This window comes from Camelina sativa, chromosome 11, assembly GCF_000633955.1.
Source record: "Camelina sativa cultivar DH55 chromosome 11, Cs, whole genome shotgun sequence".
NCBI classification, from domain to species: Eukaryota; Viridiplantae; Streptophyta; class Magnoliopsida; order Brassicales; family Brassicaceae; genus Camelina; species Camelina sativa.
In genome coordinates, this window is record NC_025695.1 from 15,822,165 (window position 1) to 15,836,023 (window position 13,859).

The window sequence follows — 13,859 nt, forward strand, 5'->3', positions numbered from 1 at the left end:
CGTATTTTTAGTGAATATTATAACATATTGTTTAATTATTATGAATGTAGATATGTCATCTAATCGTCGACGAAATACAAATCCTTCCAGACGAGCAAATCCAAGTGAAATTACAACTCCTCCTACAGAAACAACAGTACGGGTAAATATATGTTTTGCCTTTTTAGAAAATATTATATTAGTTAAAATTTACTTGGTTATTAATATTGTATAAACGATATATGTAGAACAAAGACAAGTACAAATGGTCGCACATCCAAGAAAAAACATTAATTCAAGTGTTTGACGAAGCAATTGTCATGTCTAATTACACTCTTAAAAATCCTACTGCGATTGGTAGAGAGTATATGGTTAAAAAGTTCAATCAATCGTTCAACATGGATATAACTTATGGTTTCTTCAAAAACAAGCTGGATGAATTCAAAAAAAAACTATAAAAGATGGAAGGTTCTTATGCATAAAACTGGGATAACGGTTGATCCTGATACATCTATGATATATGCATCTGAATCATGGTGGGTGGACCAAGAGTTTGTAAGTACACATTATCTTTCTGCTTATCAACTTATGTATAAAAATTTAGGTTTTAAAACTAATCCACTTTAGTTTTAGGGCTGCAAATTAACAAAAAGTTTCAACCGAAAACTGCCTGAGTTTTGGGATGTGATGAAACGATGTCTCGCATTACATGATGTTCAATCACAATCTCAACACTCCTCTCGTCAAAGAAGAGAACAATTGCTTAACGAGCATGGAGATGGAGATGAGAATCTTTATGACTCAGATGCCGAAAGTGATGACGAACCACAAACACAAGTTCCTGAGACACAAGAAGAAGAAGAAGAAGTGTATCATGTTACTATTGATGACGATGAAACCTTACAACACTCCGCTCCCAGAACCCAACAACGCAGTAGACTAAATTTGCAGTCGACAGCTAGACGTGGGAGTAACATACAAAGATCTGAGGGAAGCTCCCGAGTATCTATTGAAACAACTATACAAGACACCATCGCTGGGTACAGAGAATTTCAACGACAAAGTTTTCAACAACTTCGTCCTGGCGGTTTTGACCAAGATGATTATGACGAATTTAAATAAGCGGAAGCAATATTCATTTCGCTAGACCTACCAAAGTACATAAAATTTTATTGGGCATGCATTAACGCAATTAAGGAGTTTGTTTTTTGGCGTAAGTATTTTATTGACATAGCAGGAAGCACTGACGAAGATAAGCTACAATTGCTAGAAGCTATGACTGGTGTTACACGAAACAACCAAGATGTGCCCAAACAATTAAGCTCAGGTCATTCATTTGGGAGTCCGCATTCAGGAGGTTTATCATCTGGTAGTCCATCATCTGTAGGTAATAATTTAGGAGGGCAAAATCCACTTGGTGGTTGAGATCCTGGTTATCAACAATGGGGCACACCACCAAATGCTCCACAGTGGGGCACACCACCAAATGCTCATCCACAATGGGGCACACCACCAAATGCTCCACAGTGGGGCACACCACCAAATGCTCATCCACAGTGGGGAACACCACCTAATACTTCACAGTGGAGCACACCATCGAACTTACATTCGTGGCAACAAACACCAAATTTTCAGCAAGGCGGTTCATCTGGGACAACTCCAACAAATATTCAATATGGATTTTCACTAGGTGACCAAGGTGAAAATGTAGGGAATACTCAACACGAAACTTCAGCTGGTCTCGATTTCACTAATTATTTTGAATCTGGACGAATGCCACAAACACCTAGACCAGGAGGCCTTTTCAATATTTGGGGAACCCCACAAGAACCAAATGAAAGTCATCAAAGTGATGTAGGAGATGAATAATACCGTGCTTAATCAATATCGCTTATGTTTTTTTGTGATTTATATTTTATATGTTAATTTTTGAATTTTATGTATTTTGTGAGATTTTAAAATAATTTATCTTTAATGAAATATCGTTTGTAATTTCAGGCATTTCGTATATGTCAGTTGCGATCACAAGACCCAAACAATTTAAGTTACGAAGAGAGAGTTGAATTGTGGAATTTGGAAAATGAACAGTTTGAAGAGTTAGTAATTCAACCAGCTTTGGCTTATTATGATCGATATTTTCAAAGAGCACCAGCCCAAACTGATGGAGGTTTGGGATGGAGAAATATATGGCATCGACTACAACATGATGTTGCTGCTTGTCTTCAGTTATTACGGATGTCACTTCCATGTTTCACGACATTGTGTAATATGTTGCAAACAAATTATGGTCTACAACCAACATTAAATATAAGTATTGAAGAAAGTGTGGCTATGTTTTTACAGATATGTGGGCACAATGAAGTTCAAAAAGATGTTGGTTTGAGATTTGGCCGAAATCAAGAAACTGTACAGAGAAAATTTAGAGAAGTTCTTACGGCAACTGAGTTATTGGCATGTGATTATATTAGAACTCCAACAAGACAAGAACTCTATCGAATTCCTGAAAGACTTCAGGTAGACCGAAGATATTGGCCATATTTTAGTGGATTCGTTGGAGCTATGGATGAGACTCATGTATGCGTCAAAGTAAAACCTGGGTTACAAGGAATGTATTGGAATCGGCACGATAATGCATCATTGAACATCATGGCAATATGTGATTTGAATATGTTATTCACATATATCTGGAATGGAACACCAGGATCATGCCACGATACAGATGTTCTGCAAATGGCACAACAAAGTGAAACCGAGTTTCCTTTGCCTCCATCAGATAAGTATTATCTCGTTGATTCTGGTTATCCAAACAAACAAGGATTTCTTGCTCCTTATAGATCATCACGAAATCGAGTTATGAGATATCATATGTCCCAGTTTCATTCTGGTCCTCCTCCAAGGAATAAACATGAATTGTTCAACCAATGTCATGCATCTTTATGTTCTGTTATTGAAAGAACGTTTGGAGTTTGGAAGAAGAAGTGGAGAATACTTTCTGATTTTCCAAGATATAATGTTCAAATTCAGAAAAGAGTGGTAATGGCTACAGTGGGACTACATAATTTCATCAGGATTTCAAATTTCTCGAATGCAGATTTTGCAGATGTAATGACTGAGACGAACAACAACCAAAATTTGAGCATGATATTAGTGACATGGATGCAACAGAGATAACAGATAGAGAAGCTATGACGCAAATAAAAGATACTATTGCAAATATTTATGGAAAAATCAAAGTAATCAATAATTTTTAAAAAAAAATTGTATCTTTTTATAGTTGAACTTTTTATCAATATGTCCAAAAAAAAAATAACTTTTTGATCAACTATAGTATTTAAGGTTTATAAATATAATTATTTTTATTATTAATTCATAACATACAATAATATACAAACATACTAATTATTAATAAATTTATTTATAATATATGTAATCCGCACCGCTTTTCCTTTTTTACCATTCACATAATTAATACTGAACCGCAAATAGTTTTTTCACCAATCAAATATCATTCTGTCTCGTTTATTTTGTATAAACCGCACTTGTCCTGCAAACCGCTTGTACCGCAGTTGATACATACCGCACTCTAGAACCACTTTCCCCGCACAACCAAAACCGCAGTCACCATTCAAACCCTTATCTCTAATTTAACCACACCAGTACAGTTACAACTTTACAAAATTATAACAAACATATAACAAAAAAATCTCTCTTCGATAAACTCTTTTTTTACTTCCGAACTGTGTCAATTACACGATAACAAGTTTCCACAGTAATAAAACACAAATTTACGATCATCAGTGTCTATACAGATTCTCATTTTCCCCTTCAAAAAAACAAACAAAAGTTGCTCAAAGATGCTTCACTTTTGCTATATATCACTCTCGTTATTTATAGTTTTAGGAAACGACTATTAAATATCATCTCCTCGCAGAACCACTATGCGTTATGAAGTGTCTAAAGTCAGGTAGGATCACCTTCAATCGCCTGAGCCACTCTTCAGCTGCTTGTAGCAGCGTCCCGACTCTCTGGTTCTCGTCAGCGTCACTCTCTGGGCTCCACACCGACAGCTTAAACTTGTAGGAGGCTAGACCAAAAGTCGGCAATGGAAGCTTCGATGACGCAACCGATTTGCTTGAGCTTCGACCTTCCTCATTGCTTGAACCTTTTTACAAAATAATATATAACAGTGTGATTCGGAATGTTTTATAATAAGCCAGACTATGATTTATATATGCCGAGATGACTTACCTCGACAGGGTGTTGATAAGGAGTGGAATGTTAAAAAGCAAGCGTCGAGGTTTTGTAACGATTGACCTAATGGTATTCGGTATATTGGGTACCTTCACAGAAAGAGAAGATATACGATTTAGAGAGAGCGATCTGGAAAAATAAACTCATAAAAATGTGGGAAAGGACAGGTTAGATGCAATACCAAGCTACAGAGACCCAACTGGAAGGTGATAGATCGCAGCTCCTGTATGTTCTGAGTGCTGGAAACTGTGATGACAGGTTTGAGATCTGAAATAGTAAGGTTAAACATTATTATGAGACAGAACAGAACATTTTCGTCGGAACACCATGTGAGTGTAACATGCTAATAGAGGTCGAGCCACTTTTGTTACATGTATAGAGACAATAAGCTTACCTTGTCAGTCAATGGTTCACGGCCAAATGGCATAGCAGCTTCAAGATACTCAAAGACAAGGTCACCAGGAGAGTTACTGCTAGCCTCACTCTCATCACTCGATGAACCAATGCAAGGTTTCTCTTCCAAAGAGGCTCTGTATAAACTCTGAGAAAGTTCTCTACAGTCATTACTGCCATCGCTACTCATGTCTCTAGGCGAGTCACCATCACTTTCTTCACCAGGCCTCCTGTTAAAGAACATACACCAAAACAACGGTTTTATCTAAAAGGCAGAAAAAAAAATTGGAAATTAAGGAGAAAGCCCAAGAGACCAGACAAATTTGTAATTCAACACCATTACATACTTGAACTCTAGTTCCTACAGCGTTCCCATGATTTGCTGATCTTCATAATGCAGACCACTGACTAGTATTTGAGAGCATGTAAGTTGTGTTTTTAGTCATCCAAATGTACATCTCTAGGTTAAGTAGCACAGAATCTAAGAAATGGTTTTCGATCGTCCTAAATAACGAAGATTAAGAACAACCCAAGAAAGATGTGGCTTCATTTCAGAATATATAATTGACAAAAAACTCAACTGATAAATATCAGTTGAGCTCTTCAATAACTAAGAACCAGATAACTCTCATACTAATGGTTGATAAGGAGACAAATAAAACATACGCAAAATGATATTGAAACTCACCTCTTACTTATTGAAACTCTAGATGGGTCTTCATAAAGCTGAATTCCAGAGAGATAAGGAACATAATACTGAACAACCGAATCGATCCCATTCAAGAGAAGAGGAACCCCAACACCATAGGCACTCCACTCCTCAAACGAATCCCACAAATCATTAAGCAAGAAGTAAGGACAGTGCTCTGGTTCCCGGGTTCTCCACCCTTTAATGCTTCTCTGAAGAACACAGAAACTATAAGTAAGTACAACAACAACAACATCTCGTCTAGATTCTCTAAAGTCTATCCAATAACCCTAAATCCAATAAGAGCATGATCGTTCCCAAAAGAACGGTCTTCAATTACCAAAATGTGCAATGGAAAAGGAATTTGAAATTGGATTCTGAAACTTCCCTAAATCCAATTGAAATATTGAATAAACCTCAAGAAGTAAAATTACCAGAGGCAAGTATTGGGTAGAGACAACGGGAGTGGTGCACTCGATAAACCGGCCCAAATTGGAGGAAGTGCCGGTGGTGGTGGAGGAGGAGACCCGACCCGGTACAAGAGAGGAATCAGAGGTAGAGCACTCGTCGGGTTTCTTAACTTCCTTGTCCCTGGACTTAATCTGGCGATCGAGAATCTTATCCTTAGCGTTCAACTTCTTCTTTTCCTCCTCCTCCGCTTCAAGTCGCTTCTTCTCACGCTCCTGTTGAAGTTTTCTCATCGGAGGAGGGTTGTAAAACCGATTCTCGCCGCGGATCCTACGGGTAGTCGACATTTTTTCAGGCGCCGGCGATAGAGAATATAAAAAAGTAGTTGGGGATGATGATGATGATTAGCGTTTGGTCTTCTTCTTCTTCTTCTTCGTCTCTTCGTCTTCTGTGTGACGCAGTTTGAAAAAAGGGCCTCAATGGTTATTATGTTTATTATTATTATGTTTTAGGGTTTTAGATTTTTTTTGGGTTAGGGATTTATTAATTGAGAAGAGCAGTCAAAGATGCTTTTTATTATGAGATTTTGTTATTTACAGTATTTAATCAAATGAATAAATTCATACCTTCCATTATAAAAAATTCATAAACCAAAAACAATCTATACTAATAACAAAAAAAAAAATAGAGAAAAATAAGAACATTCTTTTGTTATAAAAAAATTACTTCAATTTCAGTTTGAATCTTCATCAAAATCAAAAATAAATACATTTTTTCAGTTGTGATTTGATCTCTTTGGCAATCATTTTGAGTTTTATTTTGTGTTAATAATTAAGAAATAAACTCCAAAAAAAAAAAAAAAAACACGAAATTGTCATGTTAAATGTTGAGAATAGATTCAAGTGAAACAACAGAAATATATATATTCTTTTGTTCGACTCAACGGAAACACTTTACTTTAGAGATATGAACAGATTGGAAAATCTTAACCATAATAATGGAACAACACTCTATAATGATCTTAATTTTAGGTTTGATAGTTTTGTCTTCATCAACAACCTTAACCTTTTTAATGGATCCACTCATTCATGATATAATCCATCTATAATGATCTTAATTTTAGGTTTGATGGTTTTGTCTTTACTGGTTTCTGTTAAATGTAAACCAAAATCTAAACTATTTAAACCACATATAATACCGACCTACTAAAGTCATCGGTCCATATCAAACAGTACTATTTAAACTATTTTAAGCTACAAACTCGACAAATCCTTATAATCCGAGGAAAAATTCAAAATATATTGTCTCATGTTTTGGTTACACAAAGCGTTACCTCATATTGTTCAATCTGCATATTCTCTCATATATTGAACAAGAGGAATGTGTTGGACTTTGTAGTAGTTTTGTCCTCCTTCAGACAATTTCTCCTTCCATCCCATCATATATATACCCGCAATGGTCATTTCTTTTAAGGATGTTAAGTACTTGAGTCCATCTGGAAGCTCTTTTAAACTTCTGCATTCATTTATAGTCAAAGTATGAAGACACGACATCGAGCCTTCTTCTACTACCCACTCTTCCAAATCATATAGTCCATATAATTTCAGCACATGAAACCGAGGAAACCCGCTTTTGAGCACACCATTCTCGTTCCAGTGAAAGCACGGTATGATAATTCAACCCACTTCAAGTGAAGCAACTTCTCTAGAATCGGCATTGGACCCTCTTCCATGCAGCAATACCGTATACATATGATGTGTGCAAGGTTTGGAGGGAATCGATGTTGTTCAAGCAGTCTTGGTATATGCATATGCCCACCGTTAAAACTTTGCAAGGAATGGAATCAAGAACAAGTTTCCCTTTGTTATGGCCATCATGCATAACAATGAAAGCTGCTCGAGCTCTCTTGATTTGAAGAGAGATGAAGACAAGGTTTCTAAAGTACAACCATCAAGGGAACGGACAGTGAGAGTTCTGAGATTGGTCATACCACGAAGGTCCTTCACACTATTGTTCTCTAGTGAGTAACCACTCAAGGTCTCCAGGTTCACCAGATCACACAGTTCTAATTTTGTTTTAACATCCATTAGAAAAGGTAAGATAAGGTACTTTAATTCTCGCAGCTCTTTCAAGAAATTTGGCACATGAACTGAAACCCCATGGACACTTATAGAACTGGTAAACTCCCAAAGTCTAGAAATGATTGTATCAGAGCTTCTTCCTTGGTCTTGAAATACAAAAGAGATCTAACTTTCTTAGTTTTTTCATGTCCCATCATTTCAAATGCCTTACTACTATGCACAGCGAGTGTGCACAGATGTAGGGACTTTGACAATTTGTAGAAAGTTCTCTTCTTCGGCTTTAGATAAAAAAACTCCTCTCATGATGTCATGCATATGACAAGACTCAATCCTCGAAGTCAAATAATTTCTTTCAGAAATAACCATATTTCTTCTCACTAACTCTTCTAGGTAGCCGTCTACAATATCTCGAATGGTTCCTCGATCGATCATTATAACTCCTTCTGAAGCCCATTAATTAAACAATGTCTCCACATCTATCTTGTAGGCTTCGGGAAAATGGGCGAAGTAAAGGAAGCAATGCTTTAAACCCATTGGCAAATCTTCATAGCTCAAAGACAATACTCGGTAAACCAAATTGAAATGCAAGCCAGATCCTCTTATGATATGGAGTCCAATATTTTCATGTACTCTTTTCCATTTGAGAACTGTACGTTTCGTAGCTAACAACCCTCCCAACACTTTAACAGCTAATGGTAGTCCTCCACAATAGGTAACCATTTCCTTACCCATGATTTCCAGCTCTTCATCAACCATGTATTCTGCATATCATCACAAAGTATTATCTTTCTAGTTTTGAGCCTTAAAATAAAGATATTGCCTAATTACATCACTTCCTAAGAGAACTGGCCGTGTAGGAGATATTCTAGTCAACTAGTGTAGAGGATTGTGGAGATAAACATCTTAATAATTCTGTTCAACAAGAAAAAAAAAAAAAAATGTATACAACATCCTGAATTTTATATCTTAAAGTATACCTGCTTCGTCTCTCCTAGGAAATGTTAGTCTTTGGCATAGAGTCCAACTTTGTTCAGGAGTAAGGCTTCTAGGCCTAAAGGAAAAGCATGTCAGATCTGCATGTAAACCAACACTTTCTTTGCGGGAAGTAAGTAGCATCTTCCAACCTGCAAAATATTTCTGATTTAAGATTATGACCGAATGTGTACAGAGAAACACTGCATTTTTTTTGATAAGAAGTCACCTCTTTTCTGTGGAAACACTTCTTTAATTCGATCCTAGTCTTCTGCTTTCCTTATATCATCTAGGACAATCAAATATCTGTCAGTCTCCAACAACTGAAAGAGTTTACCCTGACGTGTAAACTCATCCATCTCTAGAATCTCCTCATCATCTGGTCTAAGATCTTGCAAGATTCTTTGCCAAACATGCTTATGTGTAAACTGTTGTGAAACACAGATCCATGCGAATCCGTCAAAATGACGTCGTACTCTGTCATGATAAAAAACTTGTATGACCAGAGTGGTTTTACCAATACCTCCCATCCCGGATATAGAAACACTTGAATGTTATCATATCCCACCAATTCAGCAACCATATCTTCAACACTTTGATTCATCCCCACAAGATCGTTTCAGAATTGTTAGGATATGTATGTCGGATTTCTCTTTGTTTTATCTTCAAGGGACAATGAACGTCCACACTCAATCATCTGTAGTATTCCAAAACTCTGCATTGATGTAATCACATCACATCGGATATCCTCTTAGTTATTCCTTTTGATATCTGAAACTATCTTCCGATGATCGAGTAAGATGGAAGCAAGTTTGGTGACACGCTTCTTGATCCCTTTTTCTTTTATTCTTCCTTCTTTCATAAGAAAGGTTTCATTTATATCCTCAGCATCATCATAAACAATGTCTTTGATATCTTCCAAAAAGTTTCTCACCCTTTCACTTTCATGTTTCTTGGCATCTGCATCTTTCAACAAAGACTGTAACCTTCCCAGCTGACGTTTTAGTTCGGAAACTTGCTCATGAACTCCTTGGAACTGCTCTGATTCTCGACTCACAAGATCCCAAAGCTTCTCAATTCCAAACAAGATAACTCCTTCAGCCATAACTTCTCTCCTGCTCCACCATAAGAACACAGAAGTCAACAATCACCGATGAGGGACCATCACAAGAAGCCAGGAACCCACAATCATAAATTTGAACATTCGTATAGAAATTATCTAAAACCCAATTGAATATGGACAGTTCTAGTGTGGCATCAATCATCCTTGAAGTTAAATATGATTACATTCAAACACCAAACGACACTTTTCTTAAAAGACAATTACAGAAACCCATAACTATGATTCAAGTTTGTGGATGACAACTAAAAACTAACCAAATTCGTGAAACAAGACCACTGATCATTCAGACATAAATCTTAAAAGCAGATTCAAGTCACCAAAACAAGATAGAAAATAGGCATACCAAGCAGAAAAATAAGCAGAAATTAATAAGATAACATCATTTAAATTTTCAGAAAGAAAAGAAGAAAGAAGATAACATCATTTACCTCTTGTCTGAGAAACAGTAGGTTTGGGTGAGTTCAAATTTAGTCATACCAGTTTAGTTACATACGTATTTCTAAGTTGTTTCAGTTGATGGTGTGTTCGTAGAAAGGGTATATCGTGGGAATTTTCAAATATTGTATCAGGTGTTATCATCTCATTTTATTTTCACAATTCCTGTCAATTTGTGTTTTATCTCATGTGACAAATGTACATGTATCTGAGCACGATGATTAAATTAGTTCAAAAGCATGAATTGGACCTCTTAATCTTGTGGAATTTGCGTACTTTCGACAATATCAGATCAACCAATATTCTTGTCTCCGTCTCTGACATGACAACTAATGGAAACTTTGACAAGATGCATTCATTAAAAAAACTAACAAAACGAAACTACAGCTACTGAGTTCTTCTGGGTTTTACTCTAAAGCGTTTTACTTGTCCCCAACACAAAAGACCAAAGCTATAACAGATTTACACTAACAAAGAAGAAACCCAACTAACTTTATCTGTCATCTTTTTCTTCCTTTTTTTCTACCTTTGAATCTGATCTGAACCAGAGTTATTAGCCACCGACGCACTTGAAGGCCGTCCATTTTCCGTCCCTGCTTTCTCTGCAACGCCCCATCTTCTAAAAGGTTCTGGGGTTTCGAGAACTTTTACCGACCCATCAGAGAGTCCAACAGCTATTTGGTTCGGTTCTTGAGGGTGAGCAGTAATTACCAGTGGCATGATTGGAGCACTAATTTGCAGAATGAGAAACAAAATTTTGTCAGGACGATTAGAAAGCTTCAAGTAGTTGCAAGGTTCATGTGTAATAAGACTTTTAAGGTTAACTAACCTGTTTTGTGTGGGTTGTGGCATGTAGGCTGATGGGGCAATGCGACATCTGAGTCTCAAGTATTCAGCATCGAAGACTCCGATGTTTCCATCCGCAAATGATGCGTAAACCAGTTGACTGTTGCACGAGTACGATGCGCAGGTTATGGGTGATGATAGCGATTCTTGTGGCACCCACTGCATAATAGGAGACAACAACAAAAATTATTAAAATGAGAAATAAGCGAAAATGAGACAATGTTGTCAAATAATGCTAGTAAAATGCAATCACAAGAGAAAAATATCAACTTAATTAAACAACGAATGACGTAGAACTATTTGTACAGGATACTAGAAGCATACGTGTGCCTTAAACAGGAAAATATACTTTAAATACACTTCACTGGTATTAGTGAAACATATTATTTTTGTACCTTCTGAATGCACTCCATCTTTGAACCGTCATATATGGCTATCTGTGTCTCATGAGAAACCAGTAAATGGACCTGGTCGTTGTGGAACTGGACACGAGTGTCACCTACTGGTGACTTTCCAGCTGGTAGTGGGATAGCTGAAGATTTCTTCTTCTCCCATGAGTCAGCACTCCAAAAGATTAGCTATAGCATAGAGAGGTCCATACAGTTACAACCAAGTTTGGTGAAAGCTCAATAGCAGTACCAAGAAAATTAACAGCTTAGCATACCTGGGCATCAGCACCAGATGAAACTAGAATATTTAGAGCCGCAGAAAATGCTAAACCAGTGATGTGCTTTTGGTGGCCTTTCAACTTTGTTTTCACCTGTAGATTAAAAGAGAGATTCTATTACCAATTCTCCAAAGCTAACAAAAAAAAAGAACTCAGTGCAGAAGATATATTATAGCAGTTAGCTCAACACAACCTTTATATACAAAACTAAATAAAAAGCTCAATATGGATACCTTGTCTTTACAAAAATCAGTAATCAAGATCTCAGATGAATTAATTACCTCATCTACCCTGACGTTGTAGATATGAATAGTAGAATCCTCCATCCCAATTGCAATAATGTTATTATCTTGAGGATGAAATGCAAGGAACGTTGAAGCAGGAGGCGGTGGCATGAAAGTAGTCATCACCTGTGAACAAAGTGAAAATGCCAGTGAGTTCACACATTTGACACATATCAGTTCTTGCTGCTGTTGCAGAAGTTTTTTTATTAAAAAGATACTACTTCCACTACAAGCCGAGATGTGGCATCAATGATAAAGACGTAATTGTCTGAGCAAAGGGTGAAAAAATAGATAAAGAAGCTTACCTTAAATGTCATCATATTAAACAGTGAAACCTTTCCACCACAAGCAGACATTACGTACGAGTCATTCTTCGAAAGGGCTATGCACGGAACAGTTCCCTCAGGATTCTCCGGAACATCATTTGTCATTAAGAGACCACTGTTAGGTTGCCAATGCTGTGGAGTGACACTAGCGGTAGCCTTGAAAAGAAAAATTACAATCTCAACGACTTGGAAGGGAGAACACAGAAGTGATCCAAGCACACATACTTATATGCATACATGTAATATATACAGATATCAAACTGAGTGAGGAGTAGAAGTTAAGTTTGTATTACCTTTCCAGTTGGATTTTGCTCGCTGCGGCTCCACTTCCATAGTCTCTGGACACCATTAGTTCCAAGAGCTAAAACGCCAACACCCGAATTTGTATAAAGAAGCCGAGCAACCTTGAACATGAAAATGGCAAATATAATCCCCGTTATTGTAATACACAATGGAAGTCCCCAGCTGAATATGAATAAATTTATAAAGGAAATAAATAGCAAACCTTGCTAACAGAATCCTTGCTATCTGGCATGGTCACTTGTCGGCACTGAGCCGGATCTACAATTTCCATGAGCTCCGAAGGTTTGGACTTTTCAACAGACTCCATGTTTCTTGGCTTCTCCATAGTTCTTGACATTGCATCAACTCCGTTCTGTACACATAATAACACCAAAGTTTGAGGACAACGCCGCAATTTGTCTGTTCAGGAAAACTTATGAACTATAGAAAACAAGATACATTTTTCAGTTTGGCCACGGATCTAATATCCCAGATCAATAATTTTAGCTGTTGATTCATTGCATGGATATAGGATTTTGATCAATCAGTAAATTTGAGTGATGCCATTAGTGCCTCAGGATGAATTGTACTGAGAAATTAAGCCAATATGCTGCTACCCATACATGGCTCTAACTGTCCCCTATATTCATCTATTGCTGAAAGATTATAAATAATGTAAAGCCGAAATATAGAAAAACATACAGGAATAGGGGTTGGCCTTGTGGGAGAGCCAATATCCATTTGTTCCATTTTACCAATAGCTGGGCCAATATTTGTAACCATTGCAGATGAGGATACCTGATTACCGAGAATAAAAATTGTAAATTCTCTTAGACGAAAGGTCTGACAAGAATTTTTTTTAAGAAAAACGAGAATTAATATTAACCTTCATCTCAGTGGATGCTCTGGATGCTTCGAAAGAACGAGCTTCCATAACCCTTAAGGTCCTCAGACCGTCCCCATTAGCAAGAATTTTAAATCCGTTATCAGCTGTAGTAACAGCAAGAAGGTTCCCTTCCTTGTTGAATCTCAATCGGGGAAGGCTCTGATATAGGCAGTACATAGCACGGTAAGGAACAGTCAAACATATGCAACCATAAAAAGGAAAACGAGAAGATATTTAT

General features: G+C 37.0%; 3 protein-coding genes and 1 pseudogene across 4 annotated transcripts in view; 1 reads left to right on the top strand and 3 right to left on the bottom strand.

Moving 5' to 3' along the window:
* Positions 1-3,288, top strand: part of LOC104723528 (putative nuclease HARBI1) — a 4,153-nt gene extending 865 nt beyond the window's left edge. The window contains exons 2-4 of one of the 2 annotated variants that reach the window (XM_019231635.1): positions 51-142; positions 228-534; positions 1,978-3,288. In XM_019231635.1, coding sequence (XP_019087180.1) covers positions 391-534; positions 1,978-3,150 — 1,317 coding nt within the window. In that variant the 5' untranslated portion in view covers positions 51-142; positions 228-390 and the 3' untranslated portion in view covers positions 3,151-3,288. The remainder of the gene's footprint in view (positions 1-50; positions 143-227; positions 535-1,977) is intronic. The other variant, XM_010441909.2, reaches the window with a different exon arrangement.
* On the bottom strand, positions 3,672-6,199 carry LOC104723529. Its single transcript, XM_010441910.2, has 6 exons — positions 5,746-6,199; positions 5,312-5,523; positions 4,625-4,853; positions 4,412-4,497; positions 4,228-4,319; positions 3,672-4,141 (listed from the first exon to the last, which is right to left on the bottom strand). The coding sequence occupies exons 1-6, from the start codon at positions 6,064-6,066 to the stop codon at positions 3,897-3,899; spliced, it is 1,185 nt and encodes a 394-aa protein (XP_010440212.1). The 5' UTR covers positions 6,067-6,199; the 3' UTR covers positions 3,672-3,896.
* LOC104723530 lies at positions 7,443-9,932 on the bottom strand (annotated as a pseudogene).
* LOC104732028 (topless-related protein 2) overlaps positions 10,590-13,859 on the bottom strand; it is a gene marked incomplete in the record, with an annotated part of 9,724 nt that continues 6,454 nt past the window's right edge. The window contains 10 exon segments of the mRNA XM_019233094.1: positions 10,590-11,060; positions 11,160-11,335; positions 11,572-11,754; positions 11,841-11,936; positions 12,125-12,253; positions 12,433-12,609; positions 12,747-12,857; positions 12,959-13,108; positions 13,438-13,533; positions 13,622-13,780. Of these exon segments, the coding sequence (XP_019088639.1) occupies positions 10,853-11,060; positions 11,160-11,335; positions 11,572-11,754; positions 11,841-11,936; positions 12,125-12,253; positions 12,433-12,609; positions 12,747-12,857; positions 12,959-13,108; positions 13,438-13,533; positions 13,622-13,780 (1,485 nt within the window).

Bases quoted from the DNA above. Each gene is read 5' to 3' on its own strand.
- LOC104723529 (XM_010441910.2), bottom strand. From the start codon at position 6,066: ATGTCGACTACCCGTAGGATCCGCGGCGAGAATCGGTTTTACAACCCT. The intron at 4,854-5,311 runs GTGAGTTTCAAT...GTTCTTTAACAG, and splicing joins AGAGTTTCAATAAGTAAGAG to GAGGCCTGGTGAAGAAAGTG. The intron at 4,498-4,624 runs GTAAGCTTATTG...TTACTATTTCAG, and splicing joins GTGAACCATTGACTGACAAG to ATCTCAAACCTGTCATCACA.